This window comes from Chelonia mydas, chromosome 3, assembly GCF_015237465.2.
Source record: "Chelonia mydas isolate rCheMyd1 chromosome 3, rCheMyd1.pri.v2, whole genome shotgun sequence".
Classification (NCBI taxonomy): Eukaryota; Metazoa; Chordata; order Testudines; family Cheloniidae; genus Chelonia; species Chelonia mydas.
Window position 1 is genome coordinate 70,651,787 of NC_057851.1, and position 26,179 is coordinate 70,677,965.

Here is a 26,179-nt window from a genome sequence, read left to right on the forward strand (position 1 = left end):
GCCCCTCTTTCTATCCAACCCAGCACAGCTGGCCAACCATGAAGAGATGTGTACACTGCATCCCTTTAAGGAACACCACAATGGACAATTTTGGGTGTAGCATTAGTCTATCCCTGACTATTAGACTAGCTGTATGGTAATTAGTGTAGCAAGTGTTTTAGCTCTTTACAAGATGTGATTGTTCAATAGACTTATTATTGGCTATTAATTGTATAATTTCTTTTTCAGGTTGGCAGCCAGCAGTTACACTGTGCAGTTCTTCAGGGATTGTTCCTATGATAAATAATGCCTCAGTACCTCAGAGCAGCAGCAGCAGCAGCAAAAGTGATGACATGTTCCTTTAACTCATGCTTGGTTGATGAACTAGAAGAACTTTCAACTCCTATAAGAATGGAATTTAGAGTAGTCACTATGAACTTTTCTGGGTATTATAATACGAAACTTTCAAATGTATTTCATGTCACACGTATAGTATTGATTCATTTTGACAGCACTAATATCCCCCATCATTTGTTTTCATTGTTCATAATAAAGATGGGGATTTGATGCTCCCAAAGTGAATCAATAGGATACTGTTTGTGGATCACATAGCACATTACAAACTTGCATTCATCATGAAATATGACCATCAATCCATATTACAATATTAATATAAAGAACTTTGAATCAATTACTTCCATTAAATCCATATAAATCTTTGTTTTGAGTGTACATTGCCTGAAACAATTGAATAAGGCAAATTTTGTGACATTCATGACTCTGGAATCAGTAAAGCTCAGAATAATAGAGAGAAATGAAATGTGTACCCAATAAACATTATTTATATCCTGTGTACCTACTGATATGTCTCAGTTTCCAAGCAGCCTCTAATAATATCAGAGTTCAATTCACTGTGATTCTACTGTGTATATATGAGATAATTAAAGAAATTGTTTACTACTTTTTCTTAACCACAAATAATTTTACTTGATTTGAATAACACCTTGACTTGTATAGTAGAAATACCTATGTTTATATAAATAACATTTAAATGTAGAAACTGTCAGGGGACAAACTGTGTATACACAGAGTTGTTGTAGGCATGTTTATCCCAGGATATTAGAAAGACAAGGTAGGTGACCTAATATCTTTTACTGGACCAATTTCTGTTGGTGAGACAGAGATACTTTCGAGCTTACACAGAGTTCTTCTTCAGGTCTGGGAAACCTACTCAGCATGTCAGCTACATTTAAGGCATGCACACACATATACAAAAAGACATTTCTTGTTTAAAAAAAACTATCTTTGAGTGGCAAAGAGTCCTGTGGCACCTTATAGACTAACAGACTTATTGGAGCATAAGCTTTTGTGGGTGAATACCCACTTCGTCGGATGCATGTAGTGGAAATTTCCAGAGGCAGGTATAAATATGCAAGCAAGAATCAGGCTAGGGATAACCAGGTTAGTTCAATCAGGGAGGATGAGGCCCTCTTCTAGCAGTTGAGGTGTGAACACCAAGGGAGGAGAAACTGCTTTTGTTTGGTGAGCCATTCACAGTCTTTGTTTAATCCTGAGCTGATGGTGTCAAATTTGCAAATGAACTGAAGCTCAGCAGTTTCTCTTTGAAGTCTGGTCCTGAAGTTTTTTTGCTGCAGGACCGCTACCTTTAAATCTGCTATTGTGTGTCCAGGGAGGTTGAAGTGTTCTCCTACAGGTTTTTGTATATTGCCATTCCTAATATCTGATTTGTGTCCATTTATCCTTTTACGTAGGGACTGTCCAGTTTGGCCGATGTACATAGCAGAGGGGCATTGCTGGCACATGATGGCGTATAGTACATTGGTGGACGTGCGAAGAATGAACCGGTGATGGTGTGGCTGATCTGGTTAGGTCCTGTGATGGTGTCGCTGGTGTAGATATGTGGGCTGAGTTGGCATTGAGGTTTGTTGCATGGATTGGTTCCTGAGTTAGAGTTACTATGGTGTGGTGTGTAGTTGCTGGTGAGAATATGCTTCAGGTCCGCAGGTTGTCTGTGGGCGAGGACTGGCCTGCCTCCCAAAGCCTGTGAAAGTGAGGGATTGTTGTCCAGGATGGGTTGTAGATCACTGATGGTGCACTGGAGAGGTTTTAGCTGAGGACTGCATGTGATGGCCAGTGGAGTTCTGTTGGTTTCTTTCTTAGGCTTCTGGGTACATGTCTGGCTCTGTTGATCTGTTTCCTTATTTCCTCGTGTGGGTATTGTAGTTTTGAGAATGCTTGGTGAAGATCTTGTAAGTGTTGGTCTCTGTCTGAGGGGTTGGAGCAAATGCGGTTGTACCTCAGCGCTTGGCTGTAGACAATGGATCGTGTGGAGTGTCTGGGATGGAAGCTGGAGGCATGAAGGTAGGCATAGTGGTCGGTGGGTTTTTGATATAGGGTGGTGTTAACGTGACCATCACGGTGCAAATAAGTGATGGTCACGTTAACACCACCCTATACCGAAAACCCAGATCAGCCACACCATCACCGGTTCGTTCACCTGCACGTCCACCAATGTAATATAAGCCATCATGTGCCAGCAATGCCCCTCTGCTATGTACATTGGCCAAACTGGACAGTCCCTATGTAAATGGACACAAATCAGATATTAGGAATGGCAATATACAAAAACCTGTAGGAGAACACTTCAACCTCCCTGGACACACAATAGCAGATTTAAAGGTAGCGGTCCTGCAGCAAAAAAACTTCAGGACCAGACTTCAAAGAGAAATTGCGGAGCTTCAGTTCATTTGCAAATTTGACACCATCAGCTCAGGATTAAACAAAGACTGTGAATGGCTCACCAAACAAAAGCAGTTTCTCCTCCCTTGGTGTTCACACCTCAACTGCTAGAAGAGGGCCTCATCCTCCCTGATTGAACTAACCTGGTTATCCCTAGCCTGATTCTTGCTTGCATATTTATACCTGCCTCTGGAAATTTCCACTACATGCATCCGACGAAGTGGGTATTCACCCACAAAAGCTTATGCTCCAATACGTCTGTTAGTCTATAAGGTGCCACAGGACTCTTTGCCGCTTTTACAGATCCAGACTAACACGGCTACCCCTCTGATGCTATCTTTGAGTGCTGACTCAACTGTACAACCTGCTATTTAGGAATTTTTTAAAGTACTTATAAATCTCAATTATGTATGTTTATTTGCTTCCCCTGTCCCTCTCCTTATTTCCTCATTGCTTGGCATTTCTTCTTCTGCCTTTCCAAGACAGGGCTTGTTTGCACAGGGAAATTGACCAGCAAAGCTACAGGGACACAAGCTATACTGGAGCAAGTCACTTTCCCATACCTGAAGAAGTGTTCTGTGTAGTTCAAAAGCTTGCCTCTCTCACCAACAGAAGTTGGGCCAATAAATGATATTACTTCACCCACCTTGTCTCTCTGATATCCTGGGACCAACAAGGCCACAGCACCACTGCATACTTTTATTCCAGATACAAGGGGCAGTTCTGCTGGTCAATTTCTCAATGCAAACACACAGCCCAGTCCCACATCACCATGCTCTGAAGGGAGAGTACTCTTCCTACTGAGCCCAGACTGCTGCTCTCTGCGCTCAAGCCGAAGAAGCGAGCAAATCCCAATCGCTCAACCTGAGCCAAGGCTTTTCTAGACTAGGGGTAAATGTGGTTTCTTTAAATGGGCTAGGGTAAGGTTTGTCTACACTTGAAAGGTCATTCGGATTAAGGTGGGGCGTGAATTTAGCTATTCCTGGATGACTCCAGTTTAATTCCATCCTGCACCTGAGAAACCTTCCCCACCAAGTGGCATTTCCTTGCCAGCGCCACGTTCCTATGACAAGTGTCACCCGTGGCGGATGGTCGCCAGCCTGCAGGTACCGACGGGACGTGGCAGGTCGGGGGCTGGCAGCGGGGAGGAGGCTCCCACCTGGGGCCATGACTTGCCCCAGGCAAGCTGGATAGGAGCCGGCCCTAGGCTGAGGGCTGGAGGGTTTAGTGGGGGTGGGTATTTAACAAGGCTCCTGTCCCGTTTCAGGCCCACGCGGGATCGAAGCCCCGCAAGTCCAGGGCTGGGCGGGCGCAGGGGAGCCCGTCTCCCACTCGGGGTCAGGAAGGGGAGCCGCTTTCCCTGCGCAACTGCTTCTCCTCTCTAGGGGGCGCTGTGGGGAGGCGAAGGCGATCGTTGACGCGCCGCAGCGGTCTGTCCCTGCTCCCGGCCCGTAGCCCGGCGGCTAGGCTGACGTGTGGCGGCGGCGGCGGTAGCGATGGCGGCCGCCTGGGAGGAGATCCGGAGACTGGCTGCCGACTTCCAGCGGGCGCAGTTCGCCGAAGCAGCGCAGAGGTGACGGGACTGGGGTGCCTGCCCCCCCCCCCCCGCCGGGCAACCGAGAGGAGGCGCCCGGCCACGCCCCCCCCCGGAGGCGGCGGCCCGCGGAACCCCCGAGCGCTGGGAGGGGGCTGGGCAGCGCCGGGCGCTGCGTGTTGGACAGTTGTGGGGAGGTCCGGTGTCCAGGGCTCTGTGGGGCGCGGCGGCGGCGGCGGGGGTGGGGGATGCAGCACTCCGCCCGGTGGGGTGGGGGTGGCGAAGTGTCCAGCACGCCGCGGCCCGGATCCTAACAAGGTTGCTGTAGCTGAAAGTGGAGTAGAAAATACTTTTTCCTTTCTCTGATTTCAGAGTAGCAGCCGTGTTAGTCTGTAGCCGCAAAAAGAACAGGACGACTTGTGGCACCTTAGAGACTAACACATTTATTTGAGCATAAGCTTTCCTGAGCTGTAGCTCAAATAAATGTGTTAGTCTCTAAGGTGCCACAAGTCCTCCTGTTCTTTTTCCTTTCTCTGTGGCCAGTGGGCCCTGCGCAGTCACTGCAGAGTCAGGGGTTCTTTGGGCCTGGCACCTCGGAGGGGAGAAAACCCATTTTTGAAATAGGAAAGCAGTGATTGTAAAACTACAGAAATGGGCAAGTGAAAATGTTAACTCACATTTTAAAGTTGATGGGGTTTCAAACTGACAGCGCCCCTCTGAGTTCCTGCGTCCTATTTATCCACATTAGCAGATCAGCTAAATATTTAATCTTTTAGTAGTGCTTTGTCTTTATTTGTCTTGACAAACCATTTTACTTTGTATAAGGGGGGCAATCATTTACTCGTTTAACTAATTTTAAAAATCAAGTTCCAAAGTAACAAACTACACTCATAGGGCCTCATCCTGAAAAGCTGACAAAGAGTTTAACTTTGCTGATGTGAGTGGTCTCATTGAAACATTGACTATTCATGAGAGCAAGAAAAGTAACTTAATATTACTCACATGAATAAAGTTTAATCTTTTGTAGGAACGTATGCAGGTACTAAGACCATGTTTTTAAAATGAAAAGAGAATTAGGATTTTGTATGGAATTGACATTGAAAGTTGTGTGCAGAGAACAGCAAAATAATATTTCAGATTGTAAAACTTGAAAAGCTTCAGTTATTTATCCTAAAATTAGCAAATTCTCATTTTAAATGACCTTGTTACTCTTTATAATGTCCGCAGGCTGTCTGAACGTAACTGCATAGAGATTGTTGCTAAACTGATTGCTGAAAAGCAGCTGGACGTAGTGCATACGCTTGATGGAAAGGAGTATATCACTCCAGCACAGATTAGCAGAGAAATACAGGATGAGCTTCATGTTTGTGGTGGTAAGAGTTACATTTGTTTTTTTTCACTTCAAGTAAATTATTAGCAAGATCATAGAAAATAATTTGGGGATTTGAAGATTGCCGTTGTCCTTCAATAAACTTAATATGGCTTAAGTTTGCATTTCCCTGTTGCTTCATTGAGGATTAATTCCTCTACCCTTGTCTCCCTTCCAAACTCCGGCCACTGGCTGGTTGTGAACCTGAATTGTCAATGTTACCTTATTTTCTAGTATTAAGAATATAGGACAAGGATGTTACAACGCACAAAAAGAAATCTTTTAGCGCACTTAATATATTGCTAGTATTATGATATATATAGAATATAAGCCAAAATATGTGCTTTGATATTTTATGGGAATTAATATTGTTTGTATTTTGTATGTATAGTAAATAAAATAGTGATTTTTATAAATTCAATAAATGTAGTGCTCTGTTTAATGATTGTTAATGACTCTGTTGCTATCACATTAAAAGTGTGATTAAGACTGAAGAAATTCATTGTACTTTTGTAGGCATTTAAGGCCTGATCTTGTAGTACAAAATAAGCATGTGCATATGGGTGGTTTTGTTTTGTACTGAATATTATTGCTTTACAGTCAGAAATGATCTAAACATGATTGGTATATTTAGACAGTTTTCAAAGACAACTAAAAGAAGGTTGTTGAATCAGGCAAATCACTCAACTAACCAAACATTTTCCTCTGTGGAGGAATAAATGTATGTGCAGTTATAATCAGAAAAGTGGATCTAAAACATTCCATGATGAAGTTTGAGTCACCTCACAAGTAGATTATTTTTGAGAAGCGTGTATCTGTTAGAAAACCTACGGTAATATAACTATCAATTTAAAACCAATATAATTATACCAGTGAAAACCTCTAATATAGATGCATAATAGCCATGGGAATTGTAATTTAAACCAATTTAAGAACATCTGTATTGGACGTTTGCACTGGTGTAACTAGATTTGATGTTAAATTGACTTAGTTTCATCAGTGCAAATTTTCTGAAATAGAAGAGGCCTGAGAACGAGGCCTGCAACCTTGACTCAGAATCTGAAAATCGTATTTGTTTTTACCTCTTACAACATCGCTAGCAATAAAAATGTCTCAGTCAGAATTTAGAATCAATTTTGTTGATGTAGAAAGTAGAATCATATCCAGCATGTTCTTCCATGTCTATATGATATATCAACGAACAGTAGTAAAAGCTTTTCTGTATTAGGTATGGTTTAGATGCACAGGGAGCATATATGGCTTAAACTACCCATTTGTCTGTAGCAAATGGGTAATTTAACCTACAGATTTCTACTAACATAACTATCAGTCAGAGGTGCAAAGAGGCACAATCTCTGACCAACAGGTGTGTCAACATAAGCCACTAATGCAGACACAGTTATACCAGTAAAACTACACTTTTAAACAGTATAGCATGTTTTATCTGGGGGGAGTGGTTTTACTATTCCAATACAAAGCTTTGCTTTCCCAGTATAGCTGCGTCCACCCTAGGTGCTCTTTGCTGATTTAGTATACTCTGTTGGATAAGCATTCCTACTGTAGACATGGCCTAAATTAGAATGCGAAGAAACATATGGTACCTCTAGTTCAGGGGTGGCCAACCTGAGCCTGAGAAGGAGCCAGAAATTACCAATGTACATTGCCAAAGAGCCACAGTAATACGTCAGTAATACGCCACTCATCAGCTTCCCTCCCAACCCCCCCAGTGCTCCCAGCGCCTCCTTCCCACCCATCGGCAGCCCCACCGATCAGCGCCTCCCCCTCTGTCCCCATACCTGCCGATCAGCTGTTTCGTGGCGTGCAGGAGGCTCTGGGGTGGAGGGGGGGAGGAGCGAGGGCACGGCAGACTCGGGTGGGGGCGGGAAGGGGTGGGGTGGGGGCAGAGCCTGTGGCAGAGTTGTTGGATCATATTAAAGAAGTTCTGTATTAAAATCACAAATGAGTTTGATTCCCCATAGTTTAAATTCCAGGGTATTACTAATTAAGAGGTCTCTTGGTTTTTGGTACTGTTTCTCTCCCTCTGTGTATGAAACTTGCAAGCTGCTAATTGTGTTAGTACATTCTAAGACAGAGTCTGTTCTCAAAGCAATTCACAGAGACTCAAAGCAATACTCTAACAACAGAAACAGCACCCAGAGACTCCCCGCCCTTTTGTTGTATTAACAATTGTGATTAAAATAGAGATAGAGGATGTATGTGGATGGATGCTTGGTGTGGATAATAACTGAATGATCAGGGAGGTGCCAGCCTAAGAATGCAGTGTCCATCGGCTGAAGAAGGCGTCAAGTGGAAATAACCAGAGGACCCCCGGAGGGCAGACTGGAATCCACCCAACAGCCTCAAGAATGGGAGAACCAAAGAACAAGATAACATCTTGGAGCCGTCAGGAATGTGCTATCTGCTGATTGATTCAGCAACAGCATGATGCAGCAATTCCCATAGACTGGCATAGGAAGAAATTCCTATAAAAATAGACTCTAAAAAGTGAGAACTTTGGGGTCTGATTCTGCAAAGCAACTTCCAGGAGCATCACATGAGCATCTGACAAGGCCCTGCTCCCTCCTCATGTCCAGGCCACCTGGCCAGTGGCTTGGCATGAGCAACTCTAAGGCTGGTAACTGTGATAACAACTTTGCAGAATCTGTGTGTGTGTGTGTGTGTATGAATGAATGAATGAATGTGTGAATAAATATGAGATTGAATGGAATGTTATAGCTGTAACTAACTGCTTACTATGATTCTTTCTGTATTCACAATAAATGTGGTATTTTGCCTTTTTCCCTTTAATAAGATCCTGCTGGTTTTTATTTTATTGATATAACAGAGTCGGGGGTTGAGCAGTGAGCACCCCTCAGCACATTGGAAAGTTGGCGCCTGTAACTCCAGCCCCAGAGTCGGTGCCTATACAAGGAGCTACATACTAACTTCTGAAGGGCCACATGTGGCTCCAGAGCTACAGGTTGGCCATCCCTGCTCTAGTTAATCTAAAATCTTTCCCTCGTGTGTGAAGTTCATATCATCATATCGTTTGGAAAATAAGTTAACACACCTGCCACATTCATGCACTATAGCTGATTTTTTCCAAAGATTACCTTAATGTGTGCTGCATCAGTGTGTCCGCTTGGCAAAAGTTCAAAGTTGTTACTTTGATAGCAGTTTCTGGCACGTGTGGAAAGAATTGGTGGTTTCAAGTCCATCCCTAGTAGACTGGTGTTCCTCTTCTAGTAGTGTTCCTATGGGTGCTCCACTCTAGGTGCAGTTGCATCCCCTGCGTCTTTGATTAAAGATTTTTCTAATAGGGTCCATTTGGCCTGTGCATACATGTTACTCAGCCTCGTGCTCCATCCCGTTGCTATATGGCACTGTGCGGGCTAACCGTTCTCAGTTCTTTCTCAACTGTCCTGGCTTACGACAAAGCCTTAGCTAGTTGTTCAAGTTGAGTTTTGGCCGTGGGTGCTGGGAGTGCTGCTGCACCCCCTGGTTTGAAGTGGTTTCCACTATATACAGGGTTTACAGTTTGATTCAATGGCTCTTAGCACCCCCATTATACAAATTGTTCCAGCACCTCTGGTTTTGGCTCAGCTGTGTTCTCTTAGCTTTTGTACTTAGTCTATTAAAGTAATTAGTTGTATTTTAAAAAAAAAAAAAAAAAAAGGTGTTATATAGCTTTTAGATCATTCTCCTGCTCCCTGGGATCTTTTGCCCTTTCCAAGGTTATGCTTAGTTCTCCTGGATTCAGGGGTTGCCTGTCATGCTGGGAGGCAATCCCAGTGAGTGATGGACACTCCCGCTGCATCCATTGCCTTGGGGAATCTCATAATTCCCAAAAGTGCAACTTCTGTCTGGCATTAAAATCTAGAGCCAGAAAGAACAGGGAGATAAACTTTGACTCCTTATGATGGAGAACTTGCTGCGTCTGGCCTCTGACCCAGGTCAGGAGCTCTTCAACCTCCTCCCCCTTGCATAAACCAGTCTCCGAGTAAGTCGGGTGCCTCTTCTGTCTCTGAACTACACTCCTCGAGGGCATCTAAGAGGAAGACCCACGATTCCTCTCATAAGTCTTCCAATGACTGTGCTCCAAGTTCTCCAGGTAGGGAACCTACATCAAAGAAATCGAATACATCAGCTCCCTCGGATCCCATCAGTCTCAGACATGGTATCCCCGAGGCTGCTGATTTCTCAAGTACCGAGAGCTCCGCTAAGTGAAGAAACCCTAAAATATCGGGTTCCGAGAGACCTTTGATACTAGTAGGAGACCGCAGCGGCAAGAAGAGTTCTACAATGGTACTGGAAAAGATTGGTTGGGCTCTGTCTGGATTCCGCCCAGAGCATTTGATACTCACAGTACCATCACTACTGTTACTTCGGCACAAGCCCTGGACGCAATACCAACAATGCTGTCAGTACTGTAAGATACCTGGTTTCCCCAAGACCTCAGAGCGTCCAAGACTCCTGATTCACCGTTGCTCAACGCCGATATCTTTTTGGCACCAAGAACTTCCAGATCTCTGGACACCTACTCGGTACTGATGATGGTATCTCAAGCGGCTTCTGTTCTCTCACCATTACCAAGGACTTAAAGGAGGAGGATTCAGAGAAAAATTTTGCCTCAGCCTCCCAAATATCCGTTCAAGGCTCTCCACTCCGCCCCATGAGGATTCTTTTTCTGAGGAGCCTGAGCTCACTCATGACAGATGTCCACAGCTACTATCCCGCTGGGGTGAGCACCTGTGGATTCCACCACCCATGCCATATGTGCCACCCTTTTGGCCATACTGGAATCCCTGGGTGGCTTATTGCCACCAATTGTCTAGATCCTAAAGTTCAGCCCTTCATAGAGAGAGACAACCCTCCTATCCTCCCTTTACTGGTCTCAGGAAGAGACCTTTGAGGAATAGGAGGCCAGGGCTGATGATGAGGTTTCTCCAGCCGCGAACATCTTTCTTCATCCCAGGATGAAGCTCCAGCATCGCTGGCCAAAGATTTTTAAGCAGTTTCAGGATCTCATCAAGAGCATCGTGGATTCTTTACAGATCCCTCTTGAGGAGATTGAAGCAGTAGTTCTGAACCAGGGGTACACAGAGGTCTTCCAGGGGGTACAGTAACTCATCTAGAGATTTGCCTAGTTTTACAAGAGGCTACATAAAAAGCGCTAGCAAAATAGTGCAAACTAAAATTTCATACAGCAAATGACTTGTTTATCCTTTTCTGTATACTGTACACTGAAATGTAAGTACAATATTTATATTCCAATTGATTTATTTTATAATTATATGGTAAAAATGAGAAAGTAAGCAATTTTTCAGTAACTCTGTGCTGTGATACTCTTGTATTTTTGTCTGCTTTTGTAAGCAATTATTGTTTAAGTGAGGTGAAACTTGGGGGTACATTAGACAAATCAGACTCCTCAAAGTAGTCTGGAAAGGTTGAGGGTCGCTGCATTGAAGAACCACATCGGAAGCTGCTTGACGTCCTCCATATAGCCTCTTATGCCCACGTTGCCCTGCCAGTCAACAAGGCACTCCTGGATCCTACAAAGGTTATCTGGCATACTCTGGCCTCAGTTTCTCCCACGTGCAAAAGGGCAGTCAAAAAATATTTCCCTCTAAGGAGTCATATTTTTTTTTCTCACCCATCTCTTAATTCCTTGGCAGTTGAGGCAGTTAACAAACGTGGTAGGCAGAACTACACTAAATCTACACTCTATGATAAAAATCATAAGCATCTCAACCTTCTTTGTAGAAAATCTGATTCTTCGACTACTTTATAGTTTAGAATCGCCAACTACATCTACACAAATTATACCAAGCTAAACTCCTTTATTGACCATCTGCCGACAGAACACAGAGAGCAGTTCCAATCAATTATTGCAGAAAGCCAACTCCTCACAGGATATTTCTGGAGGTTTCTCTCAACGCTGCCAACACTGCTACTTATTCTATTTCTACAGCAATAGTTATGAGGAGGGTCCCTTGGCTTCCCAAAGGAGATCCAGAATACGATAGAAGACCTTCCTTTTGACGGCATTAAGTTGTTTGCTGGTAATACAGACGAATCCCTGCATACATTAAAAGATTGCAGAGCCACTTTACAATCTCCAGGGAGCTACACACCTGCTCTGAAGAGAAAATTTACTAGGTCCCAGAAAGCACAGAGATCCATCCTGCACAGTTCCTGAGTTAGCAGAGGCCATAAAACCTCACCACAAGAGGCAGAGATTTCAGAGACGGAAACCATCCACCTCCCAGCCTTCAACTTCACAACCATCCACTTCAAAGGATCAATTTTGATGGGATGGTTGAGGTCCTGAGCTGCCATCCTCTTTCTTTTCAGCTATAACGTTTCACGTGCTTTCCTCCTTTCGGCAACTCTTTTCACCATAACTACTGACAAGTGGGTTTTAGAGATCATTTACACAGGGTACTCCATCCACTTCAATTCTCTTCCACTCACAACCCTCCTTCCCTCTTCAGGGACTCCTCCCATGAGAACCTGCTATGGCAGGAAATAGACTCTCTTCTACACTTGTGTACTATAGAATCAGGTTTCACACAGCTCAGAGGGAAGGGGTTTTATTCCAGGTATTTCCTGGTTCTGATAAAAAATGATGGTTGGAGACCCATCCTAGATTTAAGACTACTCAACACATTTGTGAAGGCACAGAAATTCAGAATGGTGACACTTGCAGTGATGATCCTATCACTCCTATCGTAGTATGTAAAGGCACAACTTGGACTTCTATGCATACATTTGCTGTAATAATTTGTGACGCTGCTTCTGATACCGTGTTTGGCTCAGCTGTACTTTCTTCCGTACTGAATGAGACTCTGAAGCTCCCTCCTCCTTAAAGGGGAACTGCTTGGTGGTCAGCTAGAGTGGAGCATTCATGGGGACGCTACTCAAAGAAGAAGAAATGGTTATTCACCCTGTGCAGTAACTGTGGTTCTTTGAGGTGTGTGCTCCACTACCCATTCTCCTTCCCCTCTGTCATGGGGCTTTGTGGAGGTTAGCCTGAACAATGCTATATAGCAACAGCGTGGGGAATGAGGCTGAGTAACATGCATGTGCAGGCCGAATGGACACTGCTATGAGCAATCTCCTATCAAAAGCACAGGGTGCAAGTGCACCTAGAGTGGAGCACTCATAGAGGGACAGGACACATCTTGAAGAACCACAGTTACTGCACAGGGTGAGTAACCATTTCTTCATGTTTTGTTGGCATCATAACATGACAGTTTCAGCACAGAGGTAAAGGGGGGAGAGTCTCAACAATACTTCTACCTTTGTAGACTCTATGTTAACGTTGTCTTTAGGCATATAGGGTGTCATGGGGAATCTTGCACTGTTGCTGCCATTGTGTGGATTTTTTCCTCTGATTTAAACAGATTTCAGCTTTAAATGCTGTCAGTCACACTCCTTGTGATCACTTAAAAAAAATGAAATTGGCTGTGCTGCATTGTAAACCTGTTCAAAGCTTTTGATGTACTAAATACTTAAATTATATTTGTATTTTTTCAAAGGTCGAGTAAACATTGTTGACTTACAACAGGTAATTTTTTGTTATAAAAATACATATACTTTTTGTTTCTGTGTTTCTCTATTTATACTGCATCAGTCAGTCTCAAAGTAAGTTACTATGCTGATATTGAAGTGCTGTATAGCAGTGGTTGCAAAACTGGTGGCACTTCTCACTAACTTTGACTACTTTGTCCATATGTGTATCACTTCACAAATGTTGTATTCATGTTTACTCTGATTTTGAGATAAATAAGTACTCTGTAGTACTGTGACACTCTTTAAAATTGCCCCTAAAAAAAGAAGCAGGTTTTTTTTGATGATTTGAATATCTCTGCTTTCTTAAACTGAGAAGTACAGGCGGATAAGAAAGGTCTGCCTTTGCTAAAATTTAGAGCTATTGGGTCATGCAGTGAAATATAATAAACTTTGCATGCCTCTCTGGGTCCTCGCTCTTTCTTCCTTAATCGCTTGTCTCCACTAATCTCTATCCCCCAGTAATCTTCTGTGACTAATTTTTCCTTCTGTCTCAAGCAAAATTGCTTGAAATCAGAAAACTTTCTAGAAGACAAAGTGTTTCTTTACAGAGCTTTACAAAAATCTTACTTTTCTAGGACCCTTTAACCTAGTTATTGGAAGAGATGTTTTAAAAGCACAAACGCTTCTGTTCCAAGCCACAGACTTACTTGCACATAAATATGATAGAGCAAATAAAAAGCAGATATCCTTTTGAAAGTATGTCGTAATGTCTGAAAGTTAGTTTGAATTTAAGGGACTGATGGATTTTTTTTTTTTTTTTCCAGATAATAAATGTCGACCTGGTCCATATTGAAAGCCGAGCTAATGACATTGTTAAATCAGACAGAACTATTCAGCTGGTGCTGGGACAGTTTATAAATGAGTGAGTATCTTCAGGAGAAATGTACAGTAACTCCTCACTTAGTCATCCCGGTTAATGTTGTTTCGTTGTTACATTGCTGATCGATTAGGGAACATGCTCGTTTAAAGTTGCGAAATGCTCCCTTATATCGTCTTTGGCAGCTGCCTGCTTTGTCCACTGCTTGCAGAAAGAGCAGCCTGTTGCAGCTAGCTGGTGGGGGCTTGGAACCAGGGTGGACCGACAGCCTCCCTATCAACTCCCTCCTCCCCTAAGTTCCCTGTGCGGCAGCTACCCAGCAGGCTACCAATTGCCAGCAGTTCAGCTGTCCCTCCCCCCCACTGCCATGTGCTGTTCCTGCCCTCTGCCTTGGAGCTGCTCCCTGATCCTCCTGCTTTCTTCGGGGGGGCGAGGGGGGAAGAGGGGTCCTAATGTCAGGGTGTCCCCCTCTCCCTTGCTCCTGCACCCCGCTTACCCCATCTTAGGGGGACACAGGACAGGGCTCAGGATGGAGGGAGCTTCCTGGCAGCAGTTGTGGTCTTAGCTTACTCATTAACAAGGCAGTGTACTTAAGAGTGGTTCAGGTACTTAAAAGGGAAATGCGCATCTCTCTCTCAGGCACACACTGTGTCTCCCTCTCTGTCTGCTATGCTGTCTCCCCGCCCTCCATTCCTGCTGCCTTGTAGAGTGTGAGGCTACATTAACAACTAGTTAACCCCTTGAGGGCTCAGCCAATTGCTAGTTCATCATTTAGCAATATTCCCTGGGAAATATCCCATCCTCTGACTTCACTACCTCAACCAAGCTTCACAATCATCATTGCTGTGTACAGTATTAAATTGTTTGTTTAAAACTTATACTGTGTGTATACATATGTGCGTGTATATATTAAAAAAAAAAAAAACTACAGTCTTTTGCCTGGCAAAAAAAAAAATTCCCTGGAACCTAACCCCCCATTTACATTAATTCTTATGGGGAAATTGGATTCGCTTAACATTGTTCTGCTTAAAGTCGCATTTTTCAGGAACATAACTACAGCGTTAAGTGAGGAGTTACAGTATACAGTGGTCAAGAGATACAACTTTAGATGTTATAGGTGCAATATAACTATAGTCTTCTATTATTTATTATGCTTCAGAACTTATTTTTGGGGCAGAGAATAGACTTCCATGGACCAGAACCAATGACATGCTGTGGACCCTCGTCTCCCATAAAAATCCATGTTCAGGTTCCTTGGAGAGAAAAAAATGTGTGTGTTTGTTTTTTATGAGGGGGTTGTGAAATTACTTCTTATTGTTCCTTGTAAGGAAATAAATGAACAGGTTGCAAACTAGTGGGTTGGTTAGCAGAATTTTAAAAATACAACCTTTTCCCTGTAATAGTTGTATTGAGCAAGATGAATTACCACAGCCCATCTATTTCTGTTTTATAGTAAGTTCCCATGTATTTATGTATACCCTGGAAAAATGTTTACTCTGAACAAATAAATTTAATGAGGCAGGATAACTGTACGTAAAGAGATGCAAGTTGAATTGGGAATGTCATGCTAATGTCTTTTCTTCCTGGTTTTACATAAGGAGTTACCTAGACCAATTAGCAGAAGAAATAAACGATAAACTACAGGAAACTGGTCAGGTGACAATATCTGAACTCTGCAAGGCATACGACCTTCCAGGAGACTTCCTGATACAGGTTACTGCATGTTATCTACCCTTTCATATAGAAACATTGAATTCTGATTTGAAGAAATATTTCCCTTTTATAGCAACTTTATTATCCAGGCAACAAAGATGATAGTTATATGAAGTCTTGGGTAGTGTCCTAAGCGGGTTAGTATTAAATCTCTCAGGTTTGCATTTTAGCGGCTATGAACCGATTTAGGTTAAAATTTGCCAGTACAGATTTCAGTATCTGAACTGAGCTAGGTTTCCTCTCAGCCATTGTGATCCTTTAGGAAAAAGGAACGAACATACTTTAAGAGTGTAATCAAAGGATTTGAAAAACTGCCTTCAGGTGAAAGACTCAAGGGGATCAATCTAGTTAGCTTATAAAAGAGAAGATTCAGGGCTGAACTTGATCACAATCTATAAGTACCTACCTGGGGAACAGAAATATGATAATAGGAGTGCCCTTCAATCTAGAGGAGAAAAATATAACAAGAACCACGGGCTGGAAGTTGAAACTAGACAAATTTAGACGATATATTAAGATCCACGTTTTTCACTGTAAGAGTAATTCAGCATTGGAACAACTTACCAAGAGTTGTGCAGTATATCCTTTATCCCTGGAAATTTTTAAATTAAGAATTAGGATGTTTTTTCAACACAGGCATAGGACTTCCCTTTCAATGAGGACTTCCTTTGAACAAGAGCTTTTCTCATTGAAAGGGAAGTCCTATGGCCTGTGTTATGCAGGAATTCAGACTAGATGATCACAACCTTCATATCTTCATAAATGATCTGGAGGATGGTGTGGATTGCACTCTCAGCAAATTTGCGGATGATACTAAACTGGGAGGAGTGGTAGATACGCTGGAGGGGAGGGATAGGATACAGAAGGACCTAGACAAATTGGAGGTTTGGGCCAAAAGAAATCTGATGAGGTTCAATAAGGATAAGTGCAGGGTCCTGCACTTAGGATAGAAGAATCCAATGCACCGCTACAGACTAGGGACCGAATGGCTAGGCAGCAGTTCTGCGGAAAAGGACCTAAGGGTGACAGTGGACGAGAAGCTGGATATGAGTCAACAGTGTGCCCTTGTTGCCAAGAAGGCCAATGGCATTTTGGGATGTACAACTAGGGGCATAGCCAGTAGATCGAGGGACGTGATCGTTCCCCTCTATTCGACATTGGTGAGGCCTCATCTGGAGTACTGTGGCCAGTTTTGGGCCCCACACTACAAGAAGGATGTGGAAAAATTGGAGAGAGTCCAGCGAAGGGCAACAAAAATGATTAGGGGTCTGGAACACATGACTTATGAGGAGAGGCTGAGGGAACTGGGATTGTTTAGTCTGCAGAAGAGAAGAATGAGGGGGGATTTGATAGCTGCTTTCAGCTACCTGAGAAGGTGGTTCCAAAGAGGATCGTTCTAGACTATTCTCAGTGGTAGAAGAGGACAGGACAAGGAGTAATGGTCTCAAGTTGCAGTGGGGGAGGTTTAGGTTGGATATTAGGAAAAACTTTTTCACTAGGAGGGTGGTGAAACATTGGAATGCGTTACCTAGGGAGTAGGTAGAATCTCCTTCCTTAGAAGTTTTTAAGGTCAGGCTTGACAAAGCCCTGGCTGGGATGATTTAGTTGGGGATTGGTCCTGCTTTGAGCTGGGGGTTGAACTAGATGACCTCCTGAGGTCCCTTCCAATCCTGATATTCTATGATTCTAATGGTCCCTTCTGGCTTTAATGTCTCTGGCATGATGATCTTCTAAACACATTGTCCAGAATATATACACAGTTTCTTTTTTTGTCCCAGACAATCTGAATGTTTTAAGTTACTAATTTGAATGCAGATTCCAATCTCTTTTTTCTTTTGTCTGGGGTTTTTTATTTCTTGCTGTTAACTTATACTCTGACATCTCAGAAGAGTGGGTCAGGGACTTCCTTTGTCACAGACACAAAGGATTTAACATGAACGTGCAACCTTAGAAGTCCAAGGCCAAATGGGTTTCTTTCACAATGTGTTCGTTCTTCATTCACCTGTAAAGATTGTAATATGTGTGGGAGGGGGAACAGTCATTAAATAATTGAGGTCATTGTATGTATTATTGAGAAAGCTACTTTAACCTGGCGATTGCAGTTGGGTCAAAATAGCATGACCTCAAACATGCAATCTGTATGTTTTTTTATAGTATCTTAATATTCAGTAATTATTACCATTTTAAATACATTCTTATTTCTGAATATGTTGATTATTTAGACAAATTAACTTTCTAATCTACAGTTTAAATATATTTTCTTCTTTGCTGTGTAACTGTAAACTCTCGTCCCAGCATTTGTCATAACTTCTGTTCACAGGCATTGTCCCCCCGTCTCGGTAGAATTATTCATGGCCAGATAGATCAGGACAACAAAGGAGTGATTTTTACGGAGGCATTTGTAGCCCGGCATCGAGCACGCATTCGTGGTCTGTTCAGTGCAATTACTAGGTAAGCCCTAACACAAATATCTATATGTAGAAATGTGATTTACAGCATTATTTATGCATCTGATTTATTTGTAATATACAAAAAAGAAAATAAAGGCATATGTATGAGACTTTTGCAGTTACAATTCATTTTACAGTGAGAGAATTTTGTGTACTTTTTTGGAGAAACATGTAACGTGAGCCCAGTCCTCTGCTGATGTACAAAGGTACTTGAGCAAGAGGAAAGGCTTATCCCTAGAAAAGGGAAGACTAGTTAGCTAAAATGAGCTAAATTACAGTGGGAAAATATTTTGAAAAACTGGCTAACACTGCTGGTCATGAATTCACTGTGAATTCTTAATTTTCTGGAAAGTGTCCCCCTCTCTGACATAATTACAGATTAATATCCACCAACCACACTTCATTTTTCAGAAATTTGGGTATCCGTTCAATAGCTATCTTAATGCTCTATCTTGAGCATGAACTTAGTTAGCAGAAGTTTGTGTGTGTGTGTGTATGATATTTACAGTAGTACTAATACAGTTTTAAACCAATATGAATTTATTAATGTCATAAATTGTTTAAATATGGCAGTAACAGTCTGGCTAATACACTTTGATCGGTTTTTCGGAAAATTCCTTTCTTGGGGGAAAAGTCCAGAGGTACTTGTTTGTAGATTCTACTTCAATTTGGGAGTCTCCAGGCCTGTTTCCATGTTGATCCTTTTTATTCTTTATAGGCCTACTCCTGTAACTAACTTGATCACTCGGTATGGATTCCAGGAACAACTGCTTTACTGTGAGTTTTTCAGATTTTGTTTCATGTATTTAGATTCTTTATTGTTGGAATCAATCATTTCAATTAAACCTTTTAGTATTTAGTATTGTTTTTGAAATAAATAGCAATAGGTCTCCTTTCTAGTTTAACAAGTAGTAGACTTCTTGTGCTGTCTACAGCTCAGAAAAATGTCTATCTGCAGCAATGAAAGCTCATTGATGGAATACCTCTAAGGGAGTGGAATGATGCAAGAAGTGCAGTGTTCATTTTTGTCTTCTGTTTCATTATGTGCTCTCAGCTACTGGTATTTTTATCAATGGAGCATGCAAAAGGACACGGATTTCACATAGCTGAATGACTTTAACTGCACAGGATTTTTACTTATTGACTTTATTTTGATATTGCTGAGGCAGAGTTTTTGTTATGCTCATAACTAGGTCTTAATAAGCTGGGAGATAAATTGCACGCTTATTTGTTTATTTTTTCTTTTATTTAAAAAAGAGCCTTACAAAATTACAATCCATGAAGATTTCCTTTTGTAGTCCTTGATTTGCTCTCACCTCAACTACTGCAACTCTTTGACTATCCAGCTCTCATGTCTCCTCTATTCTATACAAAATGCTACCTCAAAGATCATCTGTCTTGTCTGTGGACTGACCACGTCCTCCTATGTTCATTTGCAGGCTTCTCATCTCTTATATAAAAGTTAATCTCCTTTTCTTTGCCTTCAGGGCCCCACATGACTTTGTTCTATTAATGTTCCTGTCTTCCCTTTCTTCTTTCATTCTACATGGTTAACTGCTCCTTTAGGCTCTCCCACTGACATCTGAATCTAATTCCCTTATGCCTGCAATCCTCTCGCTGACCCTGACCCCAGGATTCTTCCACTGTCTTTCCTTAAAACTAAACAAGCCAAATAACCTTAGCCCAGCCACAACAGAAAATGAGCAGCTCTAACTCTAGTGATAAACACTAAATGTACTGAAAAATGGGGGGGAGAGGGTGTTTATAAATAGCATTAGAAAGCCATGAGCTTGTTCATTGCCTTCCATTTCCTTTTACTTTGAATGCTGTCTTTTTAGGCCCCAGTTCTGCAATGAGAACCTGTGGGCCCAGAGCTTGACCTGTGTAGTTCCCTTTGCAGATTTGGAGCAGGGACTTTGTCTTCATACCTATGTGGAGATCAAAGTGGTATCTTAATGCAGGAATTAGGGTACCAAGCCCAAGTAATTTTATCCCAAAATTGCTAAGGCTTCTGTCTAGACCAGTGGTTCTCAAACTTTTGTACTGGTGACCCCTTTCAAATAGCAAGCCTCTGAGTGTGACCCCTCCTTATAAATTAAAAACTTTTTTAATATATTTAACACCATTATAAATGCTGGATGCAAAGCACGGTTTGGGGTGGAGGCTGACAGCTTGTGACTCCCCATGTAATAACCTCGCAACCCCCGAGGGGTCCCAACCCACAGTTTGAGAACCCCTAGTCTAGACTGAGAAAGAAAGGCTGAATTAATCATTATTTCTTGTGATATAATTCAGAAATTTGACAGTGTTGCCACATGAGGATTCTTACCATACAAAAGGTACTTCTGGGGCAATTCTGTGCCTAAAAATTCTGTGTGCAATATTTTAAAATTATGCATATTTTATTTGTCAGAATAACACAATATAATTACACCATTTTCCATTAATGTAGTAATTTATTTCAAAATACTTGTCAGCAAGTATGTCTAACAACACAGACAACAAAAAGTTTCCCTGAGGAGCAGAGAGTTAAAGAAACTCCTATGACAATCCAGTTCCTGCTTCTCAGACTTTTGTTGGGTGCCTCAGTCTGGGTGTGTCACATGTGTCAGCTAGGCACATCTTGGGGGGAAAACTCTGCCCCTTTGGTCTCAGACACCCACACCCCCTCCCCACCGGACCCCAGCTGCAGGGTGCCTCCCTAGCCCAGACACCACACCTCCTACCCCCCTCAGAGCCCAGCCGCAGGGCACCTCCCAATCCAGAGCCCTACCGTAGGGCAACCCCCAACGCTACAGCTGTGGGGTGTGCCCCTAGCCCATTCACCCACATCTCCAATCCCCCAGTGCCCTGCTGTATCCCTTTGACCCCAGAACCCAGGGATCTAGAGAGAGAAACAGCCTGATGCTGGGTCCTGGGCTTGTATGGAGTTTCCTACACACTGCCTTCTTCCTTCACAATGTGCTGGGAACTGCAGGTGCCTGGAACTCTTTCTCCTTGTCCCTCCTCCCTCCCCAGCAGTGTCCTGTATTTGTGAGCTGCAGAGCAGGGCTTTGCTGGGTCTAGTGACCCCTAGTGCTGGCAAGCAGCTCTGCAGCACCAGTTCTGCAAGGGAAAGTGAAATTCTGCACATAACATTAATTCTGCACAAATTCTGCATTGCGTGGTGGCACAGAATTCCCCCATGAATAATAAAGATGTCATAAGTTATACAAGCAAGAGAACTCGGTTATATAATTAGTCTATAAAGAAATTAAGAAAAACAATAAACAGTGTTTAGTTTAATTCGTTTCTTCAGTTGTGTCCTTTTTGAGAGTCTCCAACAGAGGATTGTATCTTCTATAACTGTCAGAGTGTAGGAGACACTCTCCTCTAGGCAAGCAAAAAGAGAAACTAATTAGTTCCAAAATGAATAGATGGAGCCTATCTAATTATCCTAGGTAATCCAGGTAGTTTATTGGTGGCAAAGGGCAAAGTTCAAAAGTAGGTGATGTGAGAGATGTGGCAGTGTCCTGCAATATCCTGAACAAACCTTTTTGAATTACATTGAAGTATTTAGGAGTTGATTGTATTAAAAATGAAAATGTTTATGTATTATAGTGGGCTGTATGTAACTTCTATGGGGGGGAGACATGACTAATGTAAACCCTTGGAAGTGTTATGTTCTTCAGAGGACTATTTGAAACAATGTACCAGAAAAGAATGAATTTTAAAAGTTGTGGGTTTCCCAGGAAATTTCTAGGGGCAGGTGTATGCAATTATACTCCTTTCAACTATGCAGGAGCTCAGCCTTTGGAAGCTTTGCCCTGAGGAGGGGACCTTTGCTGATTAATTAGCTTTTAACATGAGGACAAGATCGGAGGCCCAAACTGTATAAAGAAAGGACACTTAGATTCAAGGGCGTGCTGGTTCTGAGCCAAGGCGATTATAAACTTGTAACCACAGAAAGCGCCCTTGATGGGGCATGAAGGACTGACTGATACCAGAGTCCTTGTTAGAGTTGAGGTGATCTCTGGTAAACTTCTCTGTGTGTGTGTGTGGGTTCTTTTATTGTTTTCGTATGTTTTCTCTAACGCATTCACTTTAAGAATAAATGTTTATTTAGGAAAAACTGTGAGCAATTACACTGTTCGTTGACTCTGGGAAGAAAAGCAAAGCAGGCCTGCTTAAGCAGTCTGACTTGCTGGGGAATTCACATTATAGACAGGGAACTGTGAAGCCTGGAAACACCTCAGTCAGGAGGGAGTGAGATGTGTGTCTCTGCACGTAAGAGATGATGGCTGAGGAGCTGGGAGCCTGAGAGTAGGTGCCCTTGGTGGAGCATAGTGTGGGAATACAGGTGCAGTTTCCCTGAACTGTGGCAGGTAAATGCTGTTTAGATTATCATAGTGAGGGAAAAAATTATAATTGGAAAAAGGTGTAAGTGATCTTACAAATTCTGTGTATTTCAATAACTGGAAGAGACCTTTAGTTCAGTTGCTTAAAGAAGCCCCTCAGCTATTATTCACTCTAAATCTATATGTGGCTTTTTAGCCCACCAACTGACCCAAAGTGGTTTGAAGGAGGCAAATTAATAAAAATTAAAAATCTTAAATTCAAATTAAATCCCACAATCTCTGTTTTAACTTAGTCAATGTATATATGCTGTCCAGGAATGCATTGTCCATCTGTGCAGAGTTAAGCAGGAAAATCTGTTAAACCTTATGTTGCAATAATATTTGTATCCAATGCAATTTCATTATGTAGGTAAAATTGATTTCAATAATTGTTCATATAACACTTAGCAGCTGTTATGCAAGACTTTTTAGCCACTAAAGTTTGATTTTTGCTTCTGACAGCCACCTGCAGATCAACACTGGGGCTAACTGAGTTTGTTGCTGCTTCTCTCTTTGTTCAGTGAGCAGCATTTGTTCTTCATGTTGTTCCAATGTTCGTTCCTATACTCTGTTTCTTGGCTCATTTTCATGAATTTCAAAGAGCTTTTTATTCATTTTGATAATTTCTTTTAAACTTTAAAAGTAAAAGCTTTTTCTTTAATTTTGTCCATTTTCTGAATATCATTTCAGTTTCACAAATGTTTTAGTACTTGAAAACATTTTCCAAATTTAGTATAAATACAGGCTGTCTCAGTGATTAGGGCTGTCAATTAATCGCAGTTAATTCACACGATTAACTCAAAAAAATTAATCACAGTTTTAATCGCACTGTTAAACAATAGAATACCAATTCAAATTTATTAAATATTTTGGATGTTTTTCTATATTTTCATATATATCTTGTATTCTCTGTAGTAATTGAAATCAAAGTGTATATTTTGATTACAAATATTTTCACTGTAAAATGATGAACTGAAAAATACTATTTTTTGTTTATCTCATACAAGTGCTGCAATGCAATCTCTTTATCATGAAAGTGCAACTTACAAATGTACATGTTTTTTACATAACTGCACTCAAAAATAAAACAATGTAAAACTTCAGAGCCTACAAGTCCACTCAGTCCTACCTCTTGTTCAGCCAATCGCTAAGACAAACAAGTTTGTTTACATTTACAGGAAGTAGTGCTGCCCTCTTCTTATTTACAGTGTCACCAGAAAGTGAGAACAGTGCCTTCCAAAATCTGAGAGGGACCAGATAGGGAGCATGCTTTCAGAAGTCTTAAAAGAGCAACGCTCTGATGCGGAAACTACAGAATCCAAACCACCAAAAAAAGAAAATCAACCTTCTGCTGGTGGCATCTGACTCAAATGATGAAAATTCACATGTGTTGATCCTCACTGCTTTGTGTGGTTATTGAGCAGAACCTGTCGTCAGCATGGACGCATGTCCTGTGGAATGGTAGGTTGAAGCATGAAGGGACGTATGAATCTTTAGCGCATCTGGCATGTAAATTTCTTGTGACTCAGGCTACAACAGTGCTATGAGAGAGCCTGTTCTCACTTTCAGGTGACCTTGTAAACAAGAAGCAGGCAGCATTACCTCCTGCAAATGTAAACAAACTTGTTTGTCTGAGTGATTGGCTGAATAGGAAGTAGGACTGAGTGGACTTGCAAGCTCTAAAATTTTACTTTTTGTTTTTGAATGCTGTTTTTGTGCATAATTCTATATTCATAAGTTCTGCTTTCATGATAAAGAGATTGCACTACAGTACTTGTATTAAGTGAATTGAAAAATATTATTTCATTTGTTTTATTACAGTGCAAATACTTGTAATAAAAAATAAATATAAAGTGAGCACTGTACACTTTGTATTCCATGTTGTAATTGAAATCAATATATTTAAAATGTAGAAAACATCAAAAAATTTTAAATAAATGGTATTACTAATGTTTACCCTTGCGAATAATCGCTATTAATTTTTTTAATAGTTTGACAGCCCTAAATATGACCATATATTATAATTAATTATACTTAATTATATCTATTTTAATCAGTTTATGTACAGTTTAATTATTTTTATTTATATATAGTACCTGTAGCAATATAAACTTTAAAAGCTTGATGTGTTTAAATTTCCTGGCTTCTTTCATTAAAAATCCTTTAGAAATTTCCTTCATGTTTCTAAGTCTGGTGAATAAGTTGTATAATTCCCCATTTAATAATTAGTCCAGCAGACACTGAAGTATTAAATAATGAAAATAACCGTCTTTGATCCTATAATATTGCCATGCCATTGTTCACCTTAAGATGACATCAGGCTGTTTATAATAAGAATGCTTATATTTAGAAATGTAAAATAGTTTCAGTTAAGGAAGTAATAAATTTACAAAGCTTAATAGAAAGCATCAGGTTCCCTCACTTCTGAGCACTGTAGCCCTAATCGAAAGACCATTGCAGTCCATGGATAAACTCTCATTAACATCAGTGGTCTTTGGATAAGATCTTATGGGACCTAAATTATTTTCACTTTTATTTAAAACTCTTTTTTGTAAATATTTCATTGTTTTTGTTGTTCTAGCATCCAAAGGGTCCAAACAGGATGAAGGCTCTTTTGTGCTGTAAAATCTCCTATAAAGGCACAGTCCTTGTCCTGTAGGAATCTTGTAATTTTTAGAAATATCATTTTTAACCAGTAATTTTTACATCTATTTTGAGAGCTTCACTTCCACGCCTGTCTGTAAAGCACCTGGCACACTGTTAGTTTTCTACCAATAATAATACTTCTAGTTTGGCTATATTTTAATTTTTGTGTCAAAATCTTGTAAATAAAGCTTTCTTCCATGAACTTTGAATGGAAGTAAGATTGAGAATGTAAAATGAGTAATAAAATCAATGCAGTGCACATTCAATATGCTGTATTGTTTCTGTATGTTAGGTAGTATGGCTATGTAGAGTTTGTTTTCAAAAGTAGATAGTGTAAACCTCTGTTTTTTATGTTGTTATAAGTACTTACTTTTTTTATAATCTTCCAAAGTTGCCTGTTAAGCGCTGTCTAGACTAGGTAATTGAACCGTTGCTGAAAATGGTTTTTTGCAGTGTTTGTCCCTGCACCAGTATGGAAAACAGCCTAGACTGGCCAAAACTATTTCTTTGTTTTTTTTCTACAAAAATTTTCCACTGTTGCTACCAGTTGCTTAGCTTTATTCGTCTCAGTCCTAGCTGGTTGTGTATATGGTCTTGTGTAAATAGGGAAGTTATTCTGGAATATAATAGGGTGTGAATTTAAAGTGCAAGCTACTTCAGAATAATATCCCACATGGGCACTCGTATTTCAGAATAACGGTATCCACATAGGGAGTTACTCCCACATAGCTGTTGCAGACTAGGTTATTCTGCAATAGCTATTCCAGTCAATTTTGCCAGGTTCACAAGCTCTAAATGTCAAGATGCTGTCGTTCCCACTTTGGCAGTGTTTATTACTGCCCCTAATATTTTATTGTCCCATCCTGAGAGATTCAGTTCGCATGGCCACACACCCGTAGCTTATACTGTTGAGATGGGCATACCATGAGTACTTGCATGATGACGACTTTCTCAGATGGC

General features: G+C 41.3%; 1 protein-coding gene across 1 annotated transcript in view; it reads left to right on the top strand.

The window, feature by feature from the left end:
- The first annotated feature begins 4,008 nt into the window (after positions 1 to 4,008).
- The window catches only part of UFL1 (UFM1 specific ligase 1), a 43,217-nt gene continuing 21,046 nt past the window's right edge, over positions 4,009 to 26,179 (top strand). The window contains exons 1-7 of the mRNA XM_037894496.2: positions 4,009 to 4,312; positions 5,501 to 5,646; positions 13,184 to 13,212; positions 13,982 to 14,079; positions 15,633 to 15,747; positions 18,068 to 18,198; positions 18,916 to 18,974. Of these exons, the coding sequence (XP_037750424.1) occupies positions 4,236 to 4,312; positions 5,501 to 5,646; positions 13,184 to 13,212; positions 13,982 to 14,079; positions 15,633 to 15,747; positions 18,068 to 18,198; positions 18,916 to 18,974 (655 nt within the window). The 5' untranslated portion in view covers positions 4,009 to 4,235. The remainder of the gene's footprint in view (positions 4,313 to 5,500; positions 5,647 to 13,183; positions 13,213 to 13,981; positions 14,080 to 15,632; positions 15,748 to 18,067; positions 18,199 to 18,915; positions 18,975 to 26,179) is intronic.